The sequence below is a fragment of the Takifugu rubripes genome, chromosome 3, assembly GCF_901000725.2.
Source record: "Takifugu rubripes chromosome 3, fTakRub1.2, whole genome shotgun sequence".
NCBI lineage: Eukaryota > Metazoa > Chordata > Actinopteri > Tetraodontiformes > Tetraodontidae > Takifugu > Takifugu rubripes.
The window spans coordinates 2,117,308-2,145,301 of NC_042287.1; the positions used below are offsets into that span (position 1 = coordinate 2,117,308).

Sequence of the window (27,994 nt, forward strand, 5' to 3'; positions counted from 1 at the left end):
GTTGATGTTTCCAAAGTATTAAAATTGGTTTGATGTTGTAAGCAAAGTAGAGTCATTTTCCGTGCATTTGAAATGTCTTAGTGATGTTTTTCTCCATCTCTGTACTGTTGGGTCACGAGGTTTGATGTCGCTTTGCTGTATTATCACCTTCCGATAAGTGATGGAGAATTGTACTTCAGAGAAACCTTTCCGCACATATGATAACAGAATTATCATTATTGTTTATACCTGATTATTGTTTGGTATTTGTCTTCCAAGAACCAGCAAAATGACCAAATTTAAACCTTGAATTTTGCATTCCCATTGTAAAGTACGACAGAAGGATATATTTCACCATACATTTAATTAAAAAAAGATATACATCAGAGGTTCTTCAGTGTGAATATAAAACAAAGGAACATATATGCATTTTTATATGGCGCATCAGTTCTCAAAGTACATCTTGTATAAAAAGATTATTACTTCATTTGTTTCCTGCTTATTTTCCAAAAGAACACAAGAAAACAGATAGATCCTTCGAGCATCAATATCTTACTCTCCTGCACTCGCTGAAGCCAGCCAAGTTTGGCCATCAATCCCTGGCAACACCAACCATCTCCACTGGTGCTATTTAACATCTGTTTTCAGTCTGTTACTCTGCTCCAAAGGATCCACGGTCCTTTCAAAGGATGACCAGCACCTGCTCATTGTTGCTGTGTGGTAACATCCAGTTAGGTTTGGTCACCATAATAGTGGTTTTCTTAATCAAGAGAGCATACACAAAGTTAATGCAAAAGACCACTTTCATTAGACAATTCTCTGCCAATAAAAAATGAATAAATATACATGAAAAATAATTGGTGTAATTGATTTGAAAGTAGATCGCATTTCACTTAATTGAACACCAGTTTAGCCTCATCTCAATTTATATTTTCTGACAGCTTACCTGTTTGCTGTGGAGCTCTGTGACAGCCTCCACTGCTGTCACATATACCTGCTGGGCCGATCTCACCAGTCTGCCCCCGAGATCCAGGGTTTCCCGGGAGCCCTGGCTTACCATCATCTCCTTTGGAGCCTGGAATTCCCAGTATAGACTCACCTGTTGAACCTGTTGCCAAGGAGAATAGAAACCACACCAGAGATTGGTATTGTGCAATGTACAATCATTTATACATTGCAAACAAACAAATAAACAATTCAGATTTGCGTAATCCAACTTGATACATATTTGGAGACATTAATGGAGCTACAGTATATGTAAGAAAAGTATTTAAAGTTATTAAAAATAAATAAACCAGACATGGAGTAATCATATAAATTTCAAATACTTATATTGCTGGCAACAGCCATCCAGAAGGAATATTGTGATTTTACAAAAATGAGGCGGCACCTGCATTTAATGTTGATTTGTACATTGTATGTGCCACCGTTCACCATTGAGCCACAGCTACATTTCAGATCAAAATGTCTCATGTTACTAAACCTAAATAGCATTGGATGATTCCCAAATAAGTCCTGACAAAGTCAGAAACAAACCAAGGATCTGGGAGATTAATGGCTAAAACTGGAGAAGAATCTGAACACTGATCCCAAATCTGCCAATTTAGGTAAGATTCAGCTAATTTGGCTAACTTATTTCTAATGAATGTAGGCATGGACACTTCAGATATTCTCTTCAGCTGAATCATGTTATGCATATAGGTTGATAGTACACTAGCATGTTTGCAGGTGGGTCGTTGAATTGACTAGGTAATAAATTGATATAAAAACAGCAATCATTGCTAACTTTAGCAGGGATCGTTGCTAACTTGAGCAATGCATTTTTAAAGCCCATTTCTCTGGCATAATGCTGAGATGCTATGGAAAAAATTACATTATATTATCATGACAATATTAAACATGATTGAGACAATACATGGGTCAAATGTAAATGTCCTGGGGGGGGGGGTACCATGTTAACAGTATTTTGAATGTGGTTTCAGTTCCAGTTTTGGCCACAATTTACATTTAGCTCCTTTAAGCAGTTCTATAGTTTAATTACAAATAGTTTATTTTTGTGATTGATAGTAGCAAGATTTTGTTTTTTAATGTTAGCACGGAATTTGAAGAACCCAGACTTTCAATTTAAAGCACGTGTCAAACTGCATGCTGGGGCCCTGGAGCATCAGAGGGCATGTTAGTACGATGGACTCACACCATCACAGAACATTAGTGGTACCTGGAAATCCTTTGATCCCCGTAGGACCCTGAACATTGGGTCCTGGTTCTCCTTTTATCCCTGTTATACCTCTACCACCTGTAGAGAGGACAATCAGTTGCTGATACATGAAATGATAGATTCCTAATTCACATTTTTCATACATATGAAAAATTGCATGTATTAATTAAAAAAAATTGTAAACATTTTTTAAATTTAGACCTACCTTGTTCTCCAGGGTATCCAGCCTTGCCAGGTCTCCCCCTTGGGCCTGCACGCCCTGGTGTGCCCCTCACACCTGGTGGGCCTTTAGACCCTGGAATACCAGGTTCTCCTGGTGGGCCCACTGTTTCCTCAATAGGAGCTGGCTTACGACTTATTTCATTGATGAATGTGTCAAGTTTCAGCACCTCTTCTGTAAAAAGGCATCATTTTAAATGGGCTATTATTTACATCATGACCTTTTTGTAGATAAATACTTCATTTCAATTATTTATGGTTCCAAAGTGTTTAGAATTGTTCCAATGGGTTTCTTACTATGCACAAGTTGTTCACAGGCCTGTGTGACCAGCTGATAGATCATGGCTATGGACTGAGGCTCTCCCTGTAAAGCACACACTTGTAATTATTATTAAGAGTAAAAAACTGTTATTTAGACTGTCTAAATATGAAGCTATATCCCACCTTTTCCCCTCTTTCCCCTTTGAAACCTGGCAGACCCTGTAAAGCAAGACACAGCACACGGAAATGAAAATAAACTAATCAACAATATGAATTACACTTGTATTCAGCCTGTTTTGGAGCAGCTGAACCAGAAACACAGATGCACCAGTTTACTTATCGATTCACTTTTACATTTATTCATTTTTTAAACTTTCCTCATTTCTTCATTGATTTATTGCTTTATGCTAATTTGTCAGTTTCTAGTGTACTCATTGTAAAACAGGATGGGCGGGCTGTAATTAAATAAAGGCACATAAACAACCCAAGTAAATTTTCTGTTGACTATATATTTAAATGTATACTGTATTCCTATATTTGTTTATTTATTAAGTCAATTTTACAATCCATAAATATATAAATTTACATATACATATTTATACACCAGGTATTGTTGAAGTGTGAAGCAAATTAGTGTTTAGTGTGAGCACTATTTTTAATATATATAACAAACAGGGATAATATGTTGGCTTGATGCAGCTCTTATCTTACCGTAGGCCCCACGGGTCCTAGGGGCCCTCTGTCCCCTGTCAGCCCTGGGTGTCCTGGCATTCCTTGGAAACCCTTTTTTGTTTTGGTTTTTTAAAGAAATAATTATCATGAATTATGACACTGGGCAAGTAATAAATTCTTGTAATGCCAAGGATTTGTTTCATGGATAAAAATCTGCTATATTTTGTAATACTACACAAGTGTTCATGCTAAAAATCACAGTCAGAATTTCTATTTTATCTGTATTAATTATGCTTCAAGGTTTTCAGAGTGCATGTATCTAAACTATTTATAATATTAATGTGATATAAGTAGAATGTCGGTCATGGCTTTTTAGCAATATCACATCTGTGAGATGTTGAAACAGATCTAGTGCAAATGAGGAATTATGAGTCTCACCCGCGGTCCAGTCATGCCAGGAGCACCAATATTACCTTCAACACCTCTAATGCCCTGTAAAATATATTAATTAGAGACAAGAACAATGAAAATCGGACACCATTTTCTGTTAAAACGACTGGGTTACAAGAGGTGACCTTAGGCCCTGGGACCCCCTCCTGTCCCTTTGGTCCTGGAGGTCCAGGTAAACCCTTCATAGAAGAACAACAAGTAGGTTGGTGAGACTCGATTAATTTAAAAATAGTTTTTCCTTTTTTCCCCCAGTTTTAACACACCCGGCCTCCTGGGCGCCCCGGATCTCCTTTTTCTCCCCTGGCACCAGCTGGACCCTTGATATAAATAGGTTTAAACAGAAAACAAGTCAATTTCAAAAACAATTTTATGTGAGTAACCAAGAGTTTGAGGAATTCTACTACAGGCAATAACAAAATGAGAAATTTACTGACCAGTTTGCCCTGCAGCGCCATGCCTCGAGGCCCCATGTTACCTTGGAGTCCTGGGCCTCCCTGAAATCCTGCTTGTCCTGGAGGTCCCACTTCCCCCTGAAACAAATGTCAACTTGTCAACTGAATTTCAGTCATATATATTTGGCATCATTGTTATTTGTGTTTAGGTTTCAGTGTGTATGATTATTTTCAAAATTCTCATGAGTGAACAGAAATCAGGTCTAAACAGAGGTTCATGGATTTAAGTTGGATTCATTTATTGACTTAAATACACTTTTTTCTGAAATATTATTTGTATTGTTGTTAGAAAACCAAAGGCTAGGGAAAATGTGAAACTCAAAAAGAAACATGTGTGAATGGATGTGATGTCCTTTGAGCTTTTAAACAAATCAATTCAATCCTGTCAAGCGACCTTTTGGCCTTGACCTCCTTTTTCCCCTTTCTCGCCACGAGGACCTGGCTTTCCCTAAAAAAAAGAGGAAAAACAATAATTACAATAATATAGTTTGTTTCATGTGCCACAAGTACATAATAAATATCATTATGTACTTCTTACTGTTTCATTTAATTTTTTTTATGTTTTTTGCTCATCTTGCATTAGAATTGTTAAAGTGAGAACTGATTTCGACAGCTGACCTAACCGACATCCAGATTTGTGGGGTTTTAGCAAATCCATGTGTCTCTTTGCAGCAAGTGTTGACATGCTTGAAAAGTTCAATGTAAATCTTTTTTTTCTGTTAAACAAGTATTGGGTATTAACAACAGAAAGAATTAGTGGTACAGACGCAGCAAGAACCGAAGCCTTAAGATCTTACATGTGATCCAGGTAAACCAGAAGCTCCAGGAATGTTGGAGGAACAAACACAGGTGTAGGCTGGTGAGGGACAGCTCTCTTCATCCCTCTAACATACACAAATCAGGCTATTTCCATTTTTGAATAAGCACTAACAATAACAATGGGGTGAATTTATGAACCAAACTTAAACATAGGCAAAGTCAAACGGACCACTTGAGGAAGGTCACAACAGGTATCATCTGACGGCCATGTGGTGTTACAGATGATCTCGAAGGACTGCAGCGCAAACTGTAAAGACAGATGCAAAGTTGTTTAGGTTATCTAATTAATTCTCTGGGCCAGGATGCATTTTATAAGGGCAGAAAGGAATAATGATATTACTGGGGCAGATCCACTGTTGGGTCCTCTGGTGTTCACAAATTTTCCGAGCATCTCAAAGCCATCGGTAGGTAAGTTGCCAAGTGGGCGGGCAGACCTCTCACTCACATGTTGGCAGTCCACAGAAAGGGACACACTCACTTGACTGACAGACAGGTGAACCTGCCACATGAAGAGCAGAGAGGCAACAAAATGAGGCAGAAGGTAGAAATGACACAATTCTATAGGTAGCAATGCCAAAATTGTCTCGTCTCATCTCGTCTTCTCCCACTTTATCCGGAACCCGGTCACAGGGGCAGAAGCGTAAGCAGAGATGCCCAGACTTCTTGTTCTTTTAATCATTAACCAACGATTCTGACAATTGTTGAGAGTAGGAGCAAGACTGACTGGTAAGTCGAGAGCTTTGCCTTGTGGCTGAGCTCTCTTCACCATGATGATCTGGTACACCGACAGCATAACTGCAGAATCTGGACGGATCCACCTGTCAATCTCACACTCCATTCTTCCCTAATTTGTGAATAAGACCCCGAGATACCTGAACTCCTCCATCTGAGGCAGAACTTCTCCACCACCCTGGTGAGGGCAATCCACCCTTCTCTGGACAAGAAGGTGTTAATTAGAGGTGTCAATTTTTATCCCAGCTGCTTCACACTCAGCAGAAAATCCGCCCCAGTATTTGCTGGAGATCCTGGTCCATAAGGATTACGAACCAAACATGTGACAAAGGAAAGCCCTGCTAAAGTCCAGCATGCACCAGGAACATGTCTGATTTTCTGCCGGCAATGTGAATCAAGCTCCTGCTCCGGTGCTACAGAGACTGGATGTCCATTAATAGAGGGCCACAGACCCCATACTCATGGAGCACCCCCCCCCCCTCCCCCCAAAGAATACCCTGAGGGACAAGGTCAAATGCCTTTTCCAGATCAACAAGGCGCATGTTGACCAGTTGGGCAAACTCCCATGAACCCTCAAGCAGCCTGCGGAGGGTATGGAGTTGGCCCAGTGTTCCACGGCCAGGATGAAAATCACATTGTTCCTTCATTGTTTCTCCTGAATCCAGGGTTCAACTGAACTCCTCTCCAGTACTCTGGCGTAGACCTTGCCAGGGAGGCTGAGGAGTGTGGTCCCCCTATAGTTGGAACACACCCTTCAGTCCCCCTTTTTAAAAAGAGGTATCACCACCCCAGTCTGCCACTCCAGCGGCACTGTTCCCAACTGCCATGTGATGTTGTAGAGGAGTGTCAGCCCGGACAACCCTACAACATCCAGAGACTTGAGGTATTCAGGGCGGATCTTGTCGACCTCTGATACCCTGCCATCGAGGAGCTCGATAACTACCTCGTTGACTTCGGCTAGGGTGATGGCAGAGTCCTCCTCACAGTCCCCAGTCTCTAATTCCTCAGTGACCTGCTTGGCCTGCCAGTACACGTCTATTGTTTGGAGAGTATTCTGGGCCAACATTGCCCGATAGGACTCCTTCAGCTTGATGGCGTCCCTTACTTCCAGTGTCCACCAAGGGGCCTGCCGCAATGACACCAAGGACAGCACCAGAGACCTTGTGTCCACAGCTCAAAGCTACCGCAACAGCAATGAATGCAGAGAACATGCAGAGAAGTTGGGCCCACATCGCCATTTTGGGTTCCATGGGCAAAGACCCGGCCACCAGGCACTTCACGACGAGCCCCAACTTCAGGCCTGGCTCCAGAGTAGGGCCCCGGTAACACCAATCTGGGCAATGTAAATAGCCTTGATTGTGTCCTCTTCATGGTGGGTTGTTGAACCACCCTTAGTCTGGCATGGAAGCCATACCAGAACATAACAGCCCCGGACAACCTATCTCCCAGGCTCATTCGGGAACACAAACCCCTCCACCACAGTAAGGCGGTAGTTCAAGGAGGGGTGCCCAAATTGTGGCATGCATAAAATGGTTAAGTAAAATTACACTGCCTGGCTAAAAAAGTCGAAACCAAAAACACCAATATTTTGGTGGACCGCTTTAACATTTGATCACGACATGCATTTGCTGTGGAACTGTTAATGTGGAACTGTTATGGTTAACTGTTAATGTTAAGTTTGGGTTGGCTCAGTCTTCCCTATCAGTAAGCAGTTCAGGAAGCCCTCCAGCGTACAATACAGGTGGGTCAAGCAAGGCAAAGATTTGCTAGCCTACAACAGCTACCCCCACCTGGACACGGCAGGGCTCATTAGGGCACCGAAACTGAATGCAGATTAATTTATTTTTCTGAAATAATTCAAAATGTAGATTTTGACTTTGTAACAGACAAACCAAATAGTGAAGAAGCAAAACTGCCATGTAAAACTTCAATACAATCATGTCTCAAAAGTAAAATATAGAATATAGAAGCTACAGAAAGAAAAGTTACTAATCTAAAATGAACAAATCTAAAGAGAGGAAACACCTCTGCTGTCTTAACATTATAATTTTCCACAAGAGTTATGTTACCAAATAAATTGTAAACCTTTGAGCTCACATAATGTCCTGTTGTTTTATGCATCACATAATCTATGGAAATGATTTGTACCCTGGTATATACTATACTAAAATAGATCATATTTCTGTTGTACTGTAAATATTTATCACTAGATAACAAAGCAAGTGGCACATAATTCCACCTTGTGAAAACTTCCATAGAAGAGTCTGTGGACTTGTGGTTGGTCAAAGGTTAGCTCCTGGACTTCTCCCCTGTAGTCCAGACTGAAGTACACCAGGTGTTTGTTCTTGGCTAGTGAGAAGATTCAATGAAAAAGACACATAGCTTATTTATGGTACAGTAGTACAGTATATGGTCAACGATGTCAACACAGTTTGGTGATGTGATACCTTAAATAGGTCTCTCACTCACTCACTCACACAGACACACACACACACACACACACACACACATACACACACATACACACACACACCATAAATTCAATACAATAAGCTGCTACTTTTCCCCCACCCTTTTCCCCTGCATCTTATGGAGAGATTCAGCTTATTTATGGATTTTTATGACTTCCTCCATCGCCCCCACTGGCACAAGTAAAGTTTTCTGAATTTGAATGGACATTTGCTGCCAGACAGACAAGTTAAGAGATGCTCATGGCCTGAGAAAGACGTTAGTTTAGTTGTGTTTAACAGTCTTTTTACGCTCAATGTTCACACCATCATCATTGGTAACACAAAGAAATACTGACGATGCAGCTTTTAGGTTAAAGGCCAATGATCAACAGCTGGTCAGCTCATTTTTAAACCTCCATGTTACTGTAATGTCATTTTACTGCTGTGTTACTGCCGTGCATAGTAATTAAACATTTAAAATAATTTTCCTGTGGACCATAAAGATCTCATGGTTCAAAGTGGCCACCTGCGGCTTATAGTATATTAATTACCACTTTGGTGAGCCACTGTTGCATGATATGTTGAAGAAACTATAGTGCCCTATAGTGTGGAATTTACCATGGAGAGCTTAATTTACACCTGCCATTATGGTTAACTGATAGGTTAGAGTTAGGGTTATAATATAATAGGTGATTCAAATTCAAATGTAGCTGTCTGCGAAGATGTTACTCACGGTCCAGCATTACCCCCATCTTAGGCTGGAAATCAATGTCAGTGAGCTGCCAGAGAGCAAAGGGCTCCCTTGGGGTGCTCTGCAACAATCGGAAGCCTATGCTGATGGTGTGCTCGGCTGGGAAGCCTACAGGGTGAATATATCTGCAGAGAGAAGGAGCTTAGGGAGTCATACCAAGATAGGTCGGTTTCCATCGAAGATAACTGAGACTATAAATGCATTAAATTGTTGAAAATTATTCAAAACTAAGAACTCCATAGTTAATAAAAGTATCAATAATGTAAATTTTGGATTAAAGTGAATCAAAGAGGATGAGAATAGATAATCTCACTTTGTGCTCTGTGTCAGCTGTGCGTCCCTGTACAGGCTATAGATGGGAAGACTGTTGAAGACAAAAGGGTCAGCAGCGACACCCTCCACAGATGAGTGGGAACTTTGGGTCAGACCAAAGGCTTCCATCATGTCAAGCCCTGACACAAGACAAATCACACCATTCAAGTAGAGGCTTTAGGTGTGGGCAATTCTAAATAATCATTTTTGTTCTCACCTTTGACAATGTTGTTTCTGATAGTGACTTCTGGACAGACTGCAGCACATTATGGCATTAAATCATTTAACCATGAAAGAGAAAAAGCCCATTATTCAATGCTATTGATCCTGATAACAAAACTATATTCATTAATACAATGTGGAAACCAAATGTATGCAAATTTGTTTTAAATTGTTTTGGTTTTTTTTAAATTTAAACTTTTATAATATTATACTTTATCTTTTATTTGAACATCTGTAATTTTAAGAAATTTTGTTTACAATGTCATACCAAGTATGATGAAAGACAACATATAACATATCCAAGGTAGTTTTCTCTCTCAACTGGACTGGGTTTCTTCTCTTTGAAGATGTTTCGCCTTCTATCCAGAAGGATTCTTCAGTTCTGAACTCGCTGGGGACCAAGCTTGAAAATCTAGCCCCTGTGGACCATTTGCATGCTAATGATCTGGTTGGTCACCTGAGGGTCGTTAGCAGGGTCGTTGGTAGGGTCGTTCACCTAGTTTCAGTTGAGGTGTCTCCCCTTTGTCTGCTGGCTCACATGGTGGTGAGTCACTGGGTCTCCTGGAATGGTGTGAATGTTTGTTTTGCTGTTGAAAGGAGTGGAGGACTGCATTGTATGTGGGTGATAGGAAGTGCCTCAGGCCACCACCTCTGTTTAAGGATGGTTTTTCCAATTTGACATGGATAGCTTCCTTGACACCCCTCTCAAACCAGCGGTCTTCTCTGGCCAGTACCCGTACTTGGCTGTCCTCAAAGGAGTGCCCGCTCTCCTTTAGGTGTAAGTGGACTGCTGAGTCCTGACCTGAAGAGGTGGCGCGTCTGTGTTGTGCCATTCTTCTGTGGAGAGGTTGTTTGGTTTCCCCAATGTACAGTTTCTCACATTCCTCCTGGCACTGTACAGCATAAACAACATTACATTGATTATGTCTTGTCCTTCGGGTGTACTAACCTCTGTCTGAGAGTGTTGTTTGGTTTAAACTGAACCGGTATGTCATGTTTCTGGAGGATCCTGGGGTCTCTGAGAAGTTTAGTACAGTCCAGTTGACAAAGAAAACTACCTTGGATAACTATGACCTGGATGATCTACACAGACATACTGCATATAACACTATTTGTAACCTACAACATTAAAAGTCACCCTCTTGTGTGATTGTCACAGGAATATTAATGCTGATGTGCTGCTCGCTGAAGAGTTAAAACTAAAAGAAATGTCATGATCTGAATAATTTTGAATCAGCAGTCATGAATCACCTTCATTGTGAATAGGAAACTTGTGGGGATGGATAAGAATTCTGGCTGGAGTTGTGGCTGACAAGAAAATACATTTTCATTTTAGTACACATTTAACAAATAAAAAGTCAAAATCTAACTTCAGTCAACAATATTTTACATTTTATAGAAGTTATTGAAATGAGACATTAAATAGAGTAAGAAGAGTGCCTGATATTTACTATCTACATTTTAAAAAAACAAAACCTGTTGGATGCAGAAGGGAGACGGCAGCGCCCTCTGTTGACCCAAGAAGAGAATGCACACTTATCCGATACAGACTCTCGTGCTCCAGATTCATGAAGCAGTGAGTACTGCTGGAATTATTCAGAGTTTGCTCCATTAATTTCTTGTCTGTACAGAAAACACACACACACACACACACACACACACACACACACACACACACACACACACACACACACACACACACTACAGTAACTGTAGTCAAATACAGTTATCTTTTTATTGATTTAAATAAAGCATTACTTTACCGTTGACAGATTGGATGACAATACGATAACCATCGACAGCAGACAGTGGTTTCCAGGACACACAGATACTGGAGTGGTCTGACTTTACTACACTCAAGCTACTGACCCGCAGACTGGCTGGAAGAGAAACATACAGGCATACAGTATCTGTGAGCATATCCAGTGCCTGGATCACCATATGGAAGAGAGGAAAAAGTGGGAAAGTTAAGGTTTTCAGGTACAACTTACACTGACATGCTGTTTTGGTAAACCTTTTAGTTATAAAGAGGGTGGACCATCAAAATAAGACTAGAAAAGTGACTAATGTTCAGGTCTACTACCATTCTTAATATCTACCATTTTTATTTTAAGTTATTTTTTTTATTATTTAAGTTTTTGTTGAAAACCTAAAACAAATCATCCATAATCAGAGCACCTCGTCGGCCGGACAACTTTAAAAGTGACAAGAACAAAATAAAGTAATAAGGAAGTAATCAAGTTCAGCATCTCAGCGAAACCATCTAAGAAGTGCTTTTACATCAGGGACTTCCTGATTCAATGACTGAAGCACTTGTTAGTGTGTGATGAGTGTGTGTGGGGCTAAAAATAAAATGTAATGTTTGTGGTCACACACTGAGAAGAAACAAATTGTGCAGTTTTTAAAAAAAACAGAAAAAGTCAATATGATTTAAAACACTGCACAGAAAGTTAAGGAAAAACTTATTCCAAGTCAATTACCGTATTTTCACGACCATAAGGCGCACTGTATTAAAAGGCGCAGTCTCAGTTATGGGTGCTATTTCTGTATTTAAAACATACACAAGGCGCACCGTATTATTAGGCGCATGCTGAAACATACAGTAAAAAATAACAACGGACATAAAACCGTGAGTTTCGACACATTTATTGAACAAAATATTCATTCTTCCGCCACAAAACCATCAAAGTTTTCATCTTCTGTATCTGAATTAAACCGCTGCACTATTTCAATGTCCAACATCCTGAATTCCTCTTCTTAATCATCTGAATCGGACTCACTGACCGGTTCAGCGTTGATTTTGTGAAAGCTCTTACAATACATGAAGACGGTATCATAGCCCATGCGTCTATAATCCACCCGCATATGGTGGCATAACTCGCCCGCCACTGCCTCATAGACGTGGTGTTACGGAACAGTTAAGGAGGCCAGGACCCAGACGCAGAGTGCAAATAAAAAGGTCTTTATTGACAAAGTATCGAAGACGTCCGAACAAAATAACAACAAAAAACTCAGAGAAAGTAACAACGGAAAGGGGTTTAAAGTAAGCCTTATACGCGTCTCGCTTGACCGGCGCCATTTTAGGGGATCCTTACGAGTAGGTGTGCCGCTAATCGATGGGCAGAGCGTTTACCGTAGTGCACCCACTAAAGGTGCCCAGCAGATTTTGGAACTCAGTCCACACACAAGGCACACCATATTATAAGGCACACTGTCGATTTTTGAGAAAAACTCAGTGTTTTAGGTGCGCCTTATAGTCGTGAAAATACGGTACACTTAACTCCATATGAACCACTTCTCCTTAACTCCAGCCAACTGTTCTAAACCAAGTTATCACAGCTAAACACATGGCTTTAAAATGTTCTTATATTTTCTACACAAATAGTATCCACCAAAAGGTTTTCAAGCAACTTTTTGTTCATATTTCCTTTGTATGTGCATATTTTTAATGTGACTGACTCACTGGTTTTTCCTTGGGCCGAAGCGCTGCCTCCCTCTTTATTGCGGTATTCAGCAGTGACCACTATGCTGTAGTGTGTATCTGGTTTTAATGACATTAGGACAACCTGCCTTTCCCCGCCTGGAACAACCACCTGTAACAAGACCAATATCTATTTAATATCATGCGCTGATGGCAATTGCAGTACAGCTATTCAGGAGCATTTCTTTATATTTGTAGCTTCCTTACTGTTCTGTCCTGCCTTTCATTTTCACTCAGTTCAGCATAAGATACACGATAATTGAGCACATGAGCGTTTGGAGGAATCCAGCTGACGCACAAACTAACTGGAGTCTCCTGTGACACTTGCACACTTGAGGGGCCTCCACCCGACACTGCAGAGAGAACACACCAAGCTGGAATTTAAACACGCCATGCAATATCTGGTTTTACACACAGTCTTTGTTGTCCTACACATTTAAATTTTACTTGAGTTTAGGAAATATAATAAAAAAATCATGCAGGATTGTGCATATTTTTACAGAACAAAACTGTTGGTTGTGTTGGTAGTGAAATAAAGTGTATTAGTAAGTGTAAGAGTACTAAACGCTCATTAGAAATTCTGATTTCATGTTCAAAACAGGATACATCAAGTCAGAAAATAATAAAGAACTTTTTTAATAGATATTGGACTAATTGTTACAAATTGATTGTGGTGTGAAATGTACGCATGTACTGACAACTCACTGGTGCTGTAACGTATGGCCACAGCTTCACTCTGAGCTCCATCCCCATAAAGAGCAGACAGGGAGATCTGGTATTCATTGTCATCTTGAACCCCAACTAGTACAGCCTGGTCATTAGCACCATCTACTATCAACTGAAAATGGCAAAAGAAAAGGTCTTTTTTCTAGTCACTGTTGTGATGCAAGGCGAGCCCCGTGAAGCTGTAAATGCAGCCCCACCTGTCTCAGGACGCCTCCACTCAGGGAAATCCATTTGATGAGATAAGACACAACATCGTTAGCAGCAGCTTCCCAGCACACGGTAATATCACTGCCTGAAAAATTAGTCACCCTCAATTCTAACGGGGAAGGCACTTTTACTGCAAAGCAAAGAAGAGTTTGTTGTAAATGTTTGAGAATGAAAAACTGGCACTGAAGTCACATATAGAAAATCTGAAGCACAAAACAAAGTCTATTTTGGAGTGAAATACATGTGGTAATGTTGCCAATCAGTGCTGCAGATAAGCCTTGAGGATAGTGAGACTGGACTGAAACCCGATATCTTGAAAGAGAGGAAAGGTTCTGCACCATCACTGTGTTCAGTCCTGTTACCTCCACCTGTAAAACCACATGAATAGCAAACTTAATTCACTTGTATGTTATTTGACACCTTTACAATGGAGACAACCCTCAGAATTGATCAAATCAAAATTCTTTGTCATATGGATGTTTCCCCCACGAGTAACCACCATTTTTGGAGCCAGAATAAGTACATTTTTGAAACTAGCCCCCCCCCCAGAGTGGATCAACCCCGAAACATCATCCTGGAGTTTCCTTGTGTGGACCCTAACGCTTCTTTCTTTGGGCCTCTCATCACCACCAACTTGTGTTTGTGGTTTGGTTTCATCATTTCTTTCAGTATCTCACTATAGGACGCGTTGCATCGCCAGAATTTCCACGACACAAGTCCTTATTTGCCGACTGATCTGATCCTTGGAGTAGGGACTTCCTTCTTATAAGACCCGGGCTTCAAGTCGGCCATTTCTGTCTTACCTCTGTGGGGTCAGAGATCAGTAGGTCTCGGGCAACAGGCTTGGCTAACATTAGCTCATAGAGCGAGCTCACCGACTGCTAACATGCTATCTCCCCTGCAGCAGCAAAGGTAGTAGTAGCTATTTTCTTTCTGTGAGACCTGGTCTGTTAAACCATAGCAACTTATATGTGGCTAGTCTGGCCCTAAACACTAGCTGCTTATCTTAAGAGCTGCAAAATACAGACCTTTTTTCCCTCATCATGGAAGGGTCCACCCTGAGAGTGTGCACGTGCAGCTGGGCCAGACACCCATTCTGCCTGCTTATTGCGCCTCTGGCTGCAAAACACTTTGCCATAGCTATATGGCTAATATGGTGCTATCTAATAAAACGCTGTCTAATCAGGCTCGTTAAGGCAAGCTGGCACAACAGACCAACCTGGCTACAATGGACCCGATGATATGGGCAGACTAGGGTGTCCAGCTCAAGGCCATCACCCTGCAATGTCCCAGTGCCTGTTAGCAAAACAGGAGCACACCGTGAAATGGATGGAGAACTCTGACTCCAAAGACAAGTCCATTAGTCTCAGATCCTATGAGGATGATGGACAAATCTCTTGCTCCCTCGCTGGCTACAAAGCCGACCTCCAGGGAGGCCCGGCTGTCGCCACCATGCAGAGGTGTAAGAAAAAAAAAAAGTAGGGAAAGGTGTGCGTGGGCCAAGAGGCCAATTGCTGCAAAGGTGAAGCTGAGGAAACACAGAGCGTGATTTCTGGTTCAGGTACCTGGTTCGGAAAAAGACGAGGGCCCATATTGAGTCTGCGCGCTACGAACAGACACGAGTTAGCACGCATTCAGAATGCTAAAGCACGCAGCTCTGACACAGGTTGTGCATCCTAGCGACAGTTTTGTTGCAGCCATTGTGAGGGGCTAATGTGATGGGGAACATGCATAGTGGAATGGCCCTAATGGGGCCAGACGCCTCGGCCTCCTGTCCTCCTGGACGCCTTTCCCCCATTAGAACTGATCACTCCTACTCTCCCCAGGATTCAAGAGAGGTCTGACTAGGATTTAGAGAGGCATCGGCCACTCCGAGACCTTCTGACGCAGGTGCTGCTGAGGGTGATGATGGTAAATGGAACAGGATTGAGTATTGATGCGTAAGTCAGTTTACAAAAGGGACATGGTGCCTTTGACCAGTGGCAAGGAAACTGGCCACCTTTGAGTCCACCGACTTGTTTACATATTTAATGGAGTATTCCAAGGTTCTAGGGATGCCTAACCCTAAGATTGTTCTGAAACTTTTAAACCCTTTAACGTTTGATCGGGCTCCCCTGAGGTAACGCGGTGGATTCTAGTGGTATGTAAATAGTTTAAAAATAATTATCTGCTTGTTATATTTGGACCCGTACCTGGTTGACATCACTGCCGTGGTTGGTGGTGTAAGTGATTCTGTGTCCTGGAACATCATTATCTGCAGGAATCCAGCTCACTCTCATCACACTGTGTGTGACCAATGGAAACTGAACACTTAGTGGTGGTGGGAGGGGGACTGTGGGGAAAAGATGCACTTAGATAACTAATAACTGTTGTAGTTGTACAAAGGTCACAACATACATTATTCCTGTTTGCCTTTCATGTTTGCAGAGATACAGATTTTTGAAAACCCACTGGGACAGCCCCCTCCTCTCCTAATGCCTGCTGTACGTACGGTAGCTGTCCTTTTTCCCTCTCTGTATTCCCAGGTGCCTGGTGGGTGGGGGGGCAGAAGTTCATCGCCCTATGTGAGCATTTGTGGTTTCGGTACCTTGCTCAAGGGTACCTCAGCAGTGCTTTGAAGGTGTTCTGGTAGCTCCCTCTATGACCAGAACACCTTCCATGTTTTGTCTGCACCGGGGTTTGAACCCAGAACCTTCCGCTTCTCATCTCAGCCCCCAGCAGACTGAGCTCCCACCACCCCATCATCTCTCGTTTGGACTAAATATTCACCTGCTCAATGGTATGTTTCTCTCTCTGTATCCCCGTTTTTGTTATGAGCGTTGAACCAGGTCACGACCACGTGAGTATATGACTCGAGTTAGTCTTCTGCCCAGGAACGTTCTATTATGTTTGACAGACACCCTGAGAAAACCCGTTTTTAGTAGTGCTAAAAGTAACGTAACATCACTAATGGGGTTAGGATTAGAACACAATTTAAAACACAACAAAAAACAAGATTTAAAACGCAGTTCTTAACCAATAAATAAGGACAGCCCACCGTTATTCTTATTTAAAATGGCTCAAATCATGCAGAAATGTATAAAAATAGGTGCATGATGATTAGAATATTGTTACTGCAAGGCCTGGATGAAACCTATTTGGATACCCACTTAAATATTCAGTGTTATATTAATTACTGTTCACGTATCAATGTCTAATCTTGTTTCTAATTTATCTCTGGAAGTAAGTGGTAGACAACAGGTAAGCAACAAAAAATGGACCTTGTTTTGATCCTTAAAGTAAAGATGACAGTATGTAGAAAAAGATGCTCAATAGTGTCGTTTCTAATAAAGAAAACGTACATGTGGTGGCGACAGCAGTCAGAGGGTCACTGGGCTCCTCATCATACAGGGCATAAAGGGTGACAGAGTAGTCTGTTGCTGGTTGTAACTCTGACAGATCCACCACGAGTTGATCTGCATTGAATTTCTCCTGCAAAAACAAACCAAAAACATGTCATTTTGCTCTTTTTTAGTCTACACGACAAGACTGTTTATGTAAATATTAAAGTGTCATTTTAATTGATGCGGTCGTCACACACACTCTGAGATGTCATCAAATTCATCATCCCAGAAGTTCTTGCCTCACCTCCAAGGCATCCTCAGGTTCTCCATTGTCGAGTGCTGAGTACAGAAGCATATATTGTGTTGCCCCTGGTGCTGCATCCCAGCTCACTCGAAGTGTGCTGTAAGAGGAAGCCGTCACCTGGAGGTTGGCAGGGATCGCCAGGGGCACTAGGGATGGAAAATCTAAAATTAGGGATGTTCCAAACCACAGTTTACCAAAAGAGTATGAATAATCACCCTTGAGTTTTCATTTTAAGGACCGAGTATGAGTATTCACCTGCTACTACTTTTGAGACATACATATGTGTGTGTCCGTGTGTGTGTGTGTGTGTGTGTGTGTAAAAACACAGCTCATGTTTCACTCTAAGCTGTTCAGCAAATTACTACTATTAAACAAACTTGCTGATCACCAATTAGCGAGTTTAAATGAACTGATTCTTTAGCTTTTTTTTGACAGTATTTGACAATTTCTGTTCCAAAATGACTGAAATGAAAAAGTTAAACATCAATGTCCTCTAGACGTCATTCAAGACAGTTCAGCGTTCAATCAGGGCCGACTGAAATAACAAAAAGTGTCAAAAATAAGGGGCACAACTTACTGAAATCAAAGGACGTCAATATAATTAAATCCCCTTCTGTATTACCGGTAGGCATACTGCACACCCCACATCGCTGACACGTTGGTTTGTATCCAGCACATTCTCACCCAAACCTGTTTGTTTATCTTGTTTATCTCAGTATTACCTGCTAACATCTTTAAAAGGAAAAGCTTAATAATGTTGCTCCAGTGGCAAGAACGTAATGGGATAGACCATCTATAGTGCACCCAAAAGCATAATAAATGACCTGCTGCACAGCTCGAGGTACCAGTGGCTGCTGACAATAGACATCTGAATTCTTCGTAATGACTCAAATAATATCTGTTCTGCAATTCTTACATGTAGTAACGGCTCCTCTGAGAGCCACGCCAACACCATCATCATACGAAGGAAAGATGGACACATGGTACCGTGTCTGAGAGGAGAGCCTTTCCAGGAGCACACTGGACTGGGAGCCTTCCAAAACCACCTAAAGACAAACCCTCATTTACTGTAAGAGCAGATGTGCACAGAATAAACTGATCAGGCCTGACATCATAACCACAAACAGGTGAACATGAAGGTTCTCATTCATAGAGGTCGTTGAAGGTCTAACGGAGGCACTTGGATGTTTTGCGGCTCGGTGAAAGCTTGTGCTTCTACTTTAATTTATACATCATGACATCTTTCCTGATTCATTTCCAATTCCATCTGTTTTATGAAAAATATTCTTTTGTGGGTTTTGTGGGACATTTGAAAACTGAGCATAAAAATGATCCAACATAAAAGACAATGTGGAGGTCGGTAGAATTTTCAGTGATGCAAATGTTCAAGTTGAATTTCTTCCATGTTGCATGTTCAGCTCATCCTTCTGATGGAAGGTCTATGGTAAAGCCTTGCAGCTGACCTCCTGGGGATTCTGGCTCTCGCTGCTGTGGTAGACCACTCTGTATTGCAGGACTGGCTGTGTGGGGTTGATCCAGTTCAGTCTTACTTCTCTGGAGCCCACGTCAGAAAAGCGGAGGTTTGTAGGACTGGGGTAAACTAGAGCTGGGTCAGTTCTGGGTCCAGGTTCAATTTCTGGAGACAAAGCAATCAATCAGGTCTCTTAATTCAATATGGAATATGTGGAAATAAAAATTCTATTTAGCATTGAAGTTGGAAAACGATGGTTGAAAGGTAAACTAATATTAGTTTCGCTATTGAGAAGAGAGCTCACGCTTTGAAACGCCACGCTCCTCGATTCTTCCACATAGGATGTGGACCAGTCGTGCAACCACTTTGCTGAGCAAAGGAAAATCACTGACATTGTATACGTTTAGATCCACTGGCTCCGATGCCAACTGCCTGAGCTCAGCTTCGTCAGCATTCTTTATGCCTGTATGATATAAAGTTACATTATAGCTGAACCGAGTTGAAGCAAACTTAGCACAGAATGCTGCTCTGCTTCCAATTTGCAATTAGACAATTATATTTTCAGAACTGAATAAAAAGTCTCTTCTGCTCTCACCTACGGCAATGATCTCCATACCAGCACTTTTTAGTTGGTTTGCTGCAGCTATGGCGTCATCTTGGGATTTCCCATCAGTCAGTAACACCACAAAAGATGGCACATCTGCCCTCGCACCTGCGTTCTGTTGCATGTTCTCCTCCAAGACATGAAGAAGTGCTTGACCTAAAGGAAGAGGATATTTTCTGTGCTAAAAAGCATTGGACAGCATGAGGCTGATGCCCTAACCCCTGGAATCCGCTCTATGCAATTAAAGGGGAGCTGATTTGCTTCCTTTCAAATCAACGCTTGTATGTGTGTGTGTGTGTGTGTGTGTGTGTGTACAGCGGCTGCAGCTCTGTTCCAATCTGAGGAAAAATACACACGACTTCTATTTTTGCCGGATGGTAGTGCACATACCAGCACAAAAACTAAACCTGATACACAGGAAATAATCTGTCAATTCAACATTTGAATGGAAATAATGGAATTATGGCACAGAAATGCGAATGTGTAGCCTCCCTCTCCTCTGGATGGAGCATATATGTTAAATATTTTCTTGGTTTTGTTGCTCATTTCACACACTAAATCCTTGTTTCATAATATTAGATTCCTTTTAAACCTATAATTAGTAAACCACAGAGGAGATAACATTGTGTTATTATACCAGCATCATTTGACTACAGTATAAGATGTTCTTGCCATGTTTCACTGGTTTTCAGGCCAATAATCTTAATTGTTTTACAGGGCTTCCTTACCAGATTTACACTGTTTCGAATTAAGGCTCCAACTTAAACTACCTTACCTAAGAAATAGGCCGTGCCATAAAAACAAGCTAGCTCTTCCCTTCGTGTGCAAGGGCAGGTTTGGAAAAGTCATGGGGACCCCTGACATTCCAGGCTATGCATCATTATCATCATGTCTTCCACTACTTCTTCCAAGTAAAATGGTTGTAAAGCCCTCATAATCTGTACCTGTAAAAGTATTTCCTCCCTTATATTTGAAATTCCTTACAGCCTCCAGCAGTTGCTCTTTGGTGGCAAAACTGTTGAGGTGCCATTCTGTGCGCGGGTCTCCACTGTATTGGGTCAGCCCTTAAAGAAAAGCAAATAAAAAAGGCATTAATTCATGTGTCGTTTATCTCTGACAGCCTTGAAAGTATTTCATCCATCCATCCATCATCCATCCATCCTTGACCACTTATCCGGGGTCGGGTCGCGAGGGCAGCAGCCTAAGAAAAGAAGCCCAGACTTCCCTCTCCCCAGCTACTTCTTCCAGCTCATCCGGAGGGATCCCCAGGCGTTCCCAGACCAGTCGAGAGACATAGTCTCTCCAGCGTGTCCTGGGTCTTCCCGGGGGTCTCCTACCGCAGGGACATGCCCTGAACACCTCACCAGGGAGGCGTCCAGGGGGCATCCTGACTAGATGCCCAAGCCAACTCATCTGGCTCCTCTCAACGCGGAGGAGCAGCGGCTCTACTCCGAGCTCCTCCCGGATGGCAGAGCTTCTCACCCTATCTCTAAGGGAGAGCCCAGCCACCCTACGGAGGAAGCTCATTTCGGCCGCTTGTACCCATGATTTTGTTCTTTCGGTCATTACCCAAAGCTCATGACCATAGGTGAGGGTAGGAACGAAGATAGTGACAAGACAGTGACAGTGACAGTGTCATAACGAGGAGGACAATCAAGCAGTAATCAATGAGGAAGATTACAAAATAAATCAGTATTTTTAAATATTTTGGGGACATTGATGTAAAAGAAAAAAATGAATGTTTTCTGTCTCATTAAAGGTGCTGGTGTACTGAAACTCTGCTGTCTCTGAAAGGCTCCAGAGCAGGTCAACCTGCCGACCTGCACCACGATTTAAAGAGCACAAACTTATTTTAAATAAGTAATATTGCACTTTTCTATTTTGTATTCTGAATAGATATTACATGTGTAATAAATCCCCAAGTCGTTCTGAGAGAGCCACGCCAGCACAACACCACTGTTCAGCATGCTGGGGGGCCTCACAGCCTTTCAGGTGGACACCGAGGAGCTCAGTTCCACAGAACAACAGGCCTCACGAAGCTATGCCTCTGCCAGAGATACATCCAGGTACATTTATAACCCCACACCAAACTGCATTCCTTACCAACCATGTTTTTCATTACAAGCACCAGATTTTTGGAAGGTATCTCGAGATTGGTTTCAGAAATAATATCTTCCATATCCAGAACACCTTCAAATCAAGTGTCTCTAACTCACACTCGGTAAAGTTCCTCTACTTTCCTTTGGGACTCATGGCTTGTGTCCTTTATCCGATCATGCCGAGAGGAAAGTCATCGTGTTTATACTTATTAGCATGTGTATTTGAGGACGTGGCGAGAGAGGAAACAGCTACTCCAAGCTGTTCCCTCAATTCCACGCTGATTGTTACCTACAAAGAAAATGTGCTTGGATTCAGCCGTATGTATCTACATTTTTTTGTGTGTACGTACTTTTCTGGATTCGAGCGTACTGAGGTCTGGTGGTAGGTCTGGACACAACCCACATGCTCGGTTCCGCATTTTTCTTATAGATGTTGCACCATTTACACAAAAACAGTCTTTCCAACATTATAGGAATTATTGCTAAGCAGCATTGTTAGCACTGGCCTTACTTTTAGTGTTAACTTTCTGTCCTCCACCCCTGAGACTCACCAATTTGGATTCTCTTTGGCCCAATGTGGAAAGGTGTCATCAGTCCCTCCAAAAAGTCTCTGACCCGCCTGAAGTTGGTACGTCCAATGCTCCAGGAGCCATCAACCAGGAAAATAATGTCTGCTGCTGCACCACTGTCGCATTCGAGTGATTTTCTCGGAGATGTTCCTAAACAAAATGTGACAAACCCGGAAAAATGTATTTGCTTTGGAAGCTAATCTGATTAACAATTGATATTACATCTTTGGGTTATTCGCCTATATTTGAAATGTGATGTGTGTGCGATACAAAGTGTAATGGGCTGTGTTCTACCAGGACACACACGGACCTGAGCAGTTAGGTTAGGGCACTTGTGTCAACATGACTTAATGAAAGAGGAGGCTTCCATCATTGTAAAAGTGCACCTTAAAATTAGACCTATCCTTTACAAACTATGCTCGTACATAAAACCAACACTTATGTTCTCCAACCCCCAGTTCCTTCAAAAATAAGAACCACATATTAAATGCAAGATTTTGTTTAACTCAATATGCTCAGTGTGGTGGGAGGTGCCCTGTTTATTATTGCTTTATTTTATTACTGGGAATAAAGAGGAGAGGATACCTGTTGCTGACTGGGAAGTAAAATATGTCTTCCTGGTTCCCTTCTTGCTCTGCTCTTTAGACTCTTCCCTCTCTTTCTTCCTCTTCCTCTTCTCGCTGGTGGTTTTTCCTTGATGTTTAGACGCCGTCTGAGTTGTCGTTTCTGTAGCTGGTAGGTCTGCAAGGTACAAATATTGAAATGAGCCGGGGGAGACTCAAATGAGATTTACATAAAATGCTGATCAGCTTTCCACTTATTAATTTGTCTGCTGACACTCTTTGGCCATATTAAGAGTGCAATTATGTGATCTTTAAGGGCATCAACCAAAGGCACATATTGTTTGTCCTGAGAAGACCATCTATGATTTTTAGTAACTTAATGGCATTTTTTTAATGTAAAGATGGAATATCTTTAAAATTCTTTAAGATTTTCAGTCTTAGAATAGAATATTTTTAGAATATCTCAGTTTCCATCATCATTTAAGATGTACGAGCATTTCCTGCATCAGGGAGAGTAGGTTAGCGCATGGCTCATCCATACGGAACAGTCACCTGTAGTAGGAGCACCAAGCGTGGTGGCGGCACTGGTGGTGGTGGGGTCTGGATACAAAACTGTCGAATAGCTCAGGATAACATGTGCCACACTGTCCAAGTCTCCTGAGCCTGACCCACCTGCTACAATCTTCTTCCTCTGTTCGCGATGACCACCACGTATCACTTCTTCTTCCCATAAACCCTCCACTAGAAAATTAATAAATCGTCAAGTCATATGATATAAATATAGTGATGAAGAACAATAAAAAGAACAATAAAACCACTACATCAAAGTACAATGTCAATAAATGTCTGAATGAAACAATTTTAACCAATCATAGTTCATTAAAAAGTTAATTGTGCTTGTCATGTTTCAATACTCAAACCTGAATAAAATTACGATACACACACACACACACACACACACACACACACACACACACACACACACACACAAATTTCTTTTTCTTTCAACAGCATAACCATTAATGTCTAAAGTTAACCACAGTTCACAAGTAAATTATTTGTTATAAACTTTAATATGAAGTATTAAAGTAAATATGAGTCATCTTGACACAATAACCTGGTATCTATGACAGGGCTGGATCCAAAGGGCTGAAAACAGTTTCCAAACTGTCAGTATTGGTAAAAGACAATTAGTGCCTGAACATGGCCAACGGACAAAAATCAGTGATTAGCAGTCCTAATATCCACAAACTAAACTAGTTTCTCCAACATATCATGCAACAGTGGCTCACCAAAGTGGTAAATAATATACTATAAGCCGCAGGTGGCCACTTTGAACCATGAGATCTTTATGGTCCACAGAAAGATCAAAGAGAAACAAAGAAGTAAAATGACATTACAGTAACATGGAGGTTACAAAAAAATAATGAGGCGACCAGCTGTTGATCGCTAGCTTTAACTTAAAGCTATATTGTCTTCATTTCGTCGTGTGTTGCCCATGATGAAGGTGTGAACATGAAGTGCAAAAAGTCTGTTAAATAGAACTAAACTAATGTCTTCCTCTGTGCATTAGCATCTCTTCAACTTGCCTTGCTCTTGGGCTGCAAAAGCGCCCTCTGGTGGCCGAAAATGTCCATTCAAATTCAGACAACTTTATTAAAGTTTCTAAAAAAAACTCTATTGAAATTTATAAAAATAGATGAGTTCTCTTGTTTCACATTCACACACAACAAGTGAATGTTTCACCTGTTCCACAATTCTAGCAGCTGATAAAAGATGCCGTACTTCTCCCACGACTTTCCAGCATCCAGCAGCCTCCATAAGATGAAGGTAAAAGAACTAAAAACTAGAATCCAAAACCAACAACCACTGTTCGTTACAACAATGAAGAAGGCCAGTGCATCAAATGAGGCATCATTTTAAAGCAGCACAAATCCTGACCGAGCTTAAAAAATCCGTCACTAATCACACCCATTTTACTGCACTTCTTACTTGTAAATTGACGCTTTGCCAGGAGTTTCTCTGTTGTCCCATTGAGTACAAGAATCCGGAGGGCATATTCCTGACTGGAGTCCAGTCCTGCCACCGTGGCACGGCCTCGTGTCGTGGTCAGCATCAGTTCTGGCTGTGGAACCGCTGGAGGAGATGAGAGTTGTGGTTAAGAACTGATTGCCTCTGTACTGACATTATGTCCTGTGATTAACTAAACATTAGAGGCAGAAATAAAGCCTAATAGGCCGTGAATGTATTATGTTCCATATTCCACGAAAGGCAGATAATGGCTCACCTGAGATGGGTCTCATATGGACCTTGTAACCTTGTACAGGTCCATCAGCTTCTTTCCATTTAATCTGCAGCCTGTCCTCTGATAGGACCATTAGCTTAACCCGTCCTGTGCATACACCAGGGAAGGAATTTGGGTGTTGAGGGAGATGAGAGGAGAAAATTTTAAGTCTTTGTTCATTTCAAACATACAAGTTTTGAACCATTATTCCACCTCCAGGGCTGAATATTAACCCGCTCACTGTCGTTCCCCAGAAAGAAAATTCATCTCTTGTTTAATTTTAAAGTACATCATTTCCAGCAGGGGCTTTCCAAAAAGTAGCTTCTTTCATAGTTTCATCTATCCATTCATAGAAGTGGCCCCCGCCATCCCTGTGAGGGAAGCGTCAAAGAGTTACTGTGTGTCAGTCACTCAAGCAAAAGAGAAGACGAGGGAGCGAAGGGGAACGGAAGTGGGGAGGACAGCGGTGGATAAATGTGAATACATGAATCACAGAACTTTGTTCTCATTGTAAAAAAAACCCATAACCATTGAAAACTATTTTTTACAAGCATGAAAATGAATGCTTGCTTTTGTGTGTGCATGTGTGTTCTTGAACTACACACTGAGTATCAGAATCTGCATTCTACTAGCAAAGTGAGGACATTTTGTGTGTGTGTGTGTGTGTGTGTGTGTGTGTGCGTGTGTGTGTGTGTGTGTGTGTGTTGCTACCTTGGCCATAGACCACTGAAGCCTGTAGCAAGAAGAAAGTGAGCAGGAAACGCAGCATTAGCCTGAAAGATGGTGAAATTATGTTGTTGACAAGGGGAACAGAAATTAAAGGTAAATGCACATTACACAAACACACACACACATTAAAACACATCTACTTATTCATACACAGTATGCATAAAACACAAATTAGAACTGTGATAATAGAAGGTTACATAAGGCAGGATGCTTTTTGTAGGTTACATCACCGACATTTAATCAGCTCTTCCTTGGCCCATGAGCAACATTTCCTGGAATATTAATTCACTGCCTGAAATAGTCAATAATCTGCTTTTAACTTTTAGAGTTATTTTGCTCAGTCAGTCAGTCAGTCAGTCAGTCAGTCAGTCAGTCAGTCAGTCAGTCAAACAGTCAGTCAGTCAGTCAGTCAGTCAGTCAGTCAGTCAGTCAAACAGTCAGTCAGTCATCACATAACCTCGTTGTCGCAGGTAATAAATAACTTGTTTTGACTGGTGAACACTATCTAAAACTGCTGTAGATGCAATTTAGATAAATGAATGAATGAATCACGATGCTTAAAAAAATCTCAGGCTTAGCAGCAATAATGAGAAATGATTGATCGATGATTCAAGCACCAGAATAATGGGAAAATAACAAAATATTTTGAGATTATGCATTTATGAAAACAGCTGATGCCTTTTAAATACTAGCTGTAACAAAAGAAAAGCACCATTTTCCCATGGGAACTCTGCAGTGAATTATAGGTGACCGAGTGCCCATTACCGCCCCTAAAACTAATGACACACAGGGTCGCAAACATGCACTTTAGGAGGCCATGCACTTTAGAGAATGAACCCTCAACAGGCCTTCAACTAATTCTGGGATTCTTTTACTGCGTACTTAGTAGAACGTGTGTTGAAATGTTAAATTAGTATTTCAACATTCTAGCAAATTTAAAAAATCCTATACAAAACTTTTAAATACTTTATTATGTTCACTAAATTTATTTAATGCCTCAACAAGTCCAATGTTTTACAGTTTTCTTCTCATTAACATATGGGGGAAGAAGGGAAGAAAAACAAGATTTATCATTTAAAACTGAGGTGTGTGTGTGTGTGTGTGTGTGTGGGTGTGTGTGTGTGTGTGTGGCCTATTGTGTTTTCTGTGTGTTGTTTCACCTTTCACATGTACTTACTTGCCTGAAGCTCTGGCTGCCTACCAAAGAGAGAAGAAAAGACTTGTCGATTATAGAAGACTGTGGCTTCTCCTCACTCACACAACCTTCAAACTTTTGCTGGTCGGGGATTATAACAGCACACATTTCAGATGCAGCATTTAAATGATAGCCTTTGTTGCTGTTTTGTTGTCATCGATCCCCAATTCTATGTAGGAATGAAATGAAAGTGGATTTTGTGAAATCAAAGCCACCTATATGGTAAATAATAGACCAACTCTGGTGTAAATCAGAAATATGCAGTGCTGTGGATTAAAGCTACCTTAATTTCGAAAATAAATGCACAATAGAACACCAACCCCCAAGACTCCCATTTTTGCAGAGAGAATCGTGGAAAATGCAGCATTATTATTAAATTAAAAGATCACACTTGCTAAATTCCGACCTGTTTGGTGAACAGTTAACTCCTCAAGTGACATTCAGAGATGCTCGTTTTTAACTCTGTTACAATTATTCGCGCTATTTGTTACATTTTATGTACGGAACAGTTCAGTCTGAAGCGCTGTCTCTGTCGGTATTCTCTGATTTACAGCCGTTTTCGAATAATGGGAGGCAAATAAACTTAGCGGTTACCTTTGAAGAAGGGAAGAGAAGAGAAACAAGAGTTTCGCTGTGAGTCCTTAAACGCAACTCTTGCTCGTCTTCTGAGACGCCAGGTGAGCTCGTTTATTTCACTCCAGTTATTCCTTAAGGCGATCTTTTTGCAGCATTCCAGAAGTGAGATGTCAACACCCGCCAGCTCGTCTTAAGTGTGAATGCAACTCTTAACATCAGCCTATATCTGAAATAGCCAAAAGCAAGAAGCGAGATCTTCCTTCTGCCGCGACATGGGCGTGGCGGTCCGGCGGGGAGATCCTGGAGGATCCTGGTTGCGATCTGGT

At 41.4% G+C, this 27,994-nt stretch overlaps 1 protein-coding gene across 3 annotated transcripts; it reads right to left on the reverse strand.

Annotated features, from left to right (window-relative positions):
• Nucleotides 1-324: 324 nt before the first annotated feature.
• col20a1 (collagen type XX alpha 1 chain) lies at nt 325-27,979 on the reverse strand. 3 transcript variants are annotated; one of them, XM_011619479.2, is made up of 44 exons: nt 27,687-27,979; nt 27,075-27,094; nt 25,880-25,941; nt 25,172-25,276; nt 24,877-25,020; nt 23,557-23,625; nt 23,437-23,496; nt 22,907-23,062; nt 22,304-22,471; nt 20,598-20,717; nt 19,645-19,809; nt 19,354-19,512; nt 19,042-19,214; nt 18,495-18,624; nt 17,579-17,724; nt 17,293-17,422; nt 16,144-16,283; nt 14,193-14,319; nt 13,942-14,081; nt 13,724-13,856; nt 13,226-13,371; nt 13,001-13,130; nt 11,301-11,417; nt 11,014-11,160; nt 10,789-10,845; nt 9,533-9,571; nt 9,317-9,455; nt 8,986-9,128; nt 8,042-8,151; nt 5,411-5,569; nt 5,240-5,317; nt 5,049-5,135; nt 4,646-4,699; nt 4,234-4,329; nt 4,063-4,116; nt 3,925-3,978; nt 3,788-3,841; nt 3,389-3,460; nt 2,861-2,896; nt 2,714-2,780; nt 2,403-2,591; nt 2,198-2,275; nt 926-1,087; nt 325-739 (listed from the first exon to the last, which is right to left on the reverse strand). In XM_011619479.2, exons 3-44 carry the CDS (start codon nt 25,935-25,937, stop codon nt 711-713), a joined length of 4,620 nt encoding a protein of 1,539 aa, XP_011617781.2. In that variant the 5' UTR covers nt 25,938-25,941; nt 27,075-27,094; nt 27,687-27,979; the 3' UTR covers nt 325-710. The 3 variants fall into 3 exon arrangements, with proteins under 3 accessions (XP_011617781.2, XP_029689528.1, XP_011617778.2); XM_029833668.1 differs by having other exon boundaries at nt 23,437-23,625; nt 27,079-27,094; XM_011619476.2 differs by having other exon boundaries at nt 23,437-23,625.
• Between the last annotated feature and the right edge of the window lie 15 nt (nt 27,980-27,994).

Coding starts and splice junctions, on each gene's coding strand:
- col20a1 (XM_029833668.1), bottom strand. CDS start 25,937: ATGCTGCGTTTCCTGCTCACTTTCTTCTTGCTACAGGCTTCAGTGGTC. Junction 4,330..4,645: donor AAGGAGGTCAAGGCCAAAAG/GTCGCTTGACAG, acceptor CATTTGTTTCAG/GGGGAAGTGGGACCTCCAGG. Junction 3,461..3,787: donor CTGGCATGACTGGACCGCGG/GTGAGACTCATA, acceptor AAAACAAAAAAG/GGTTTCCAAGGAATGCCAGG.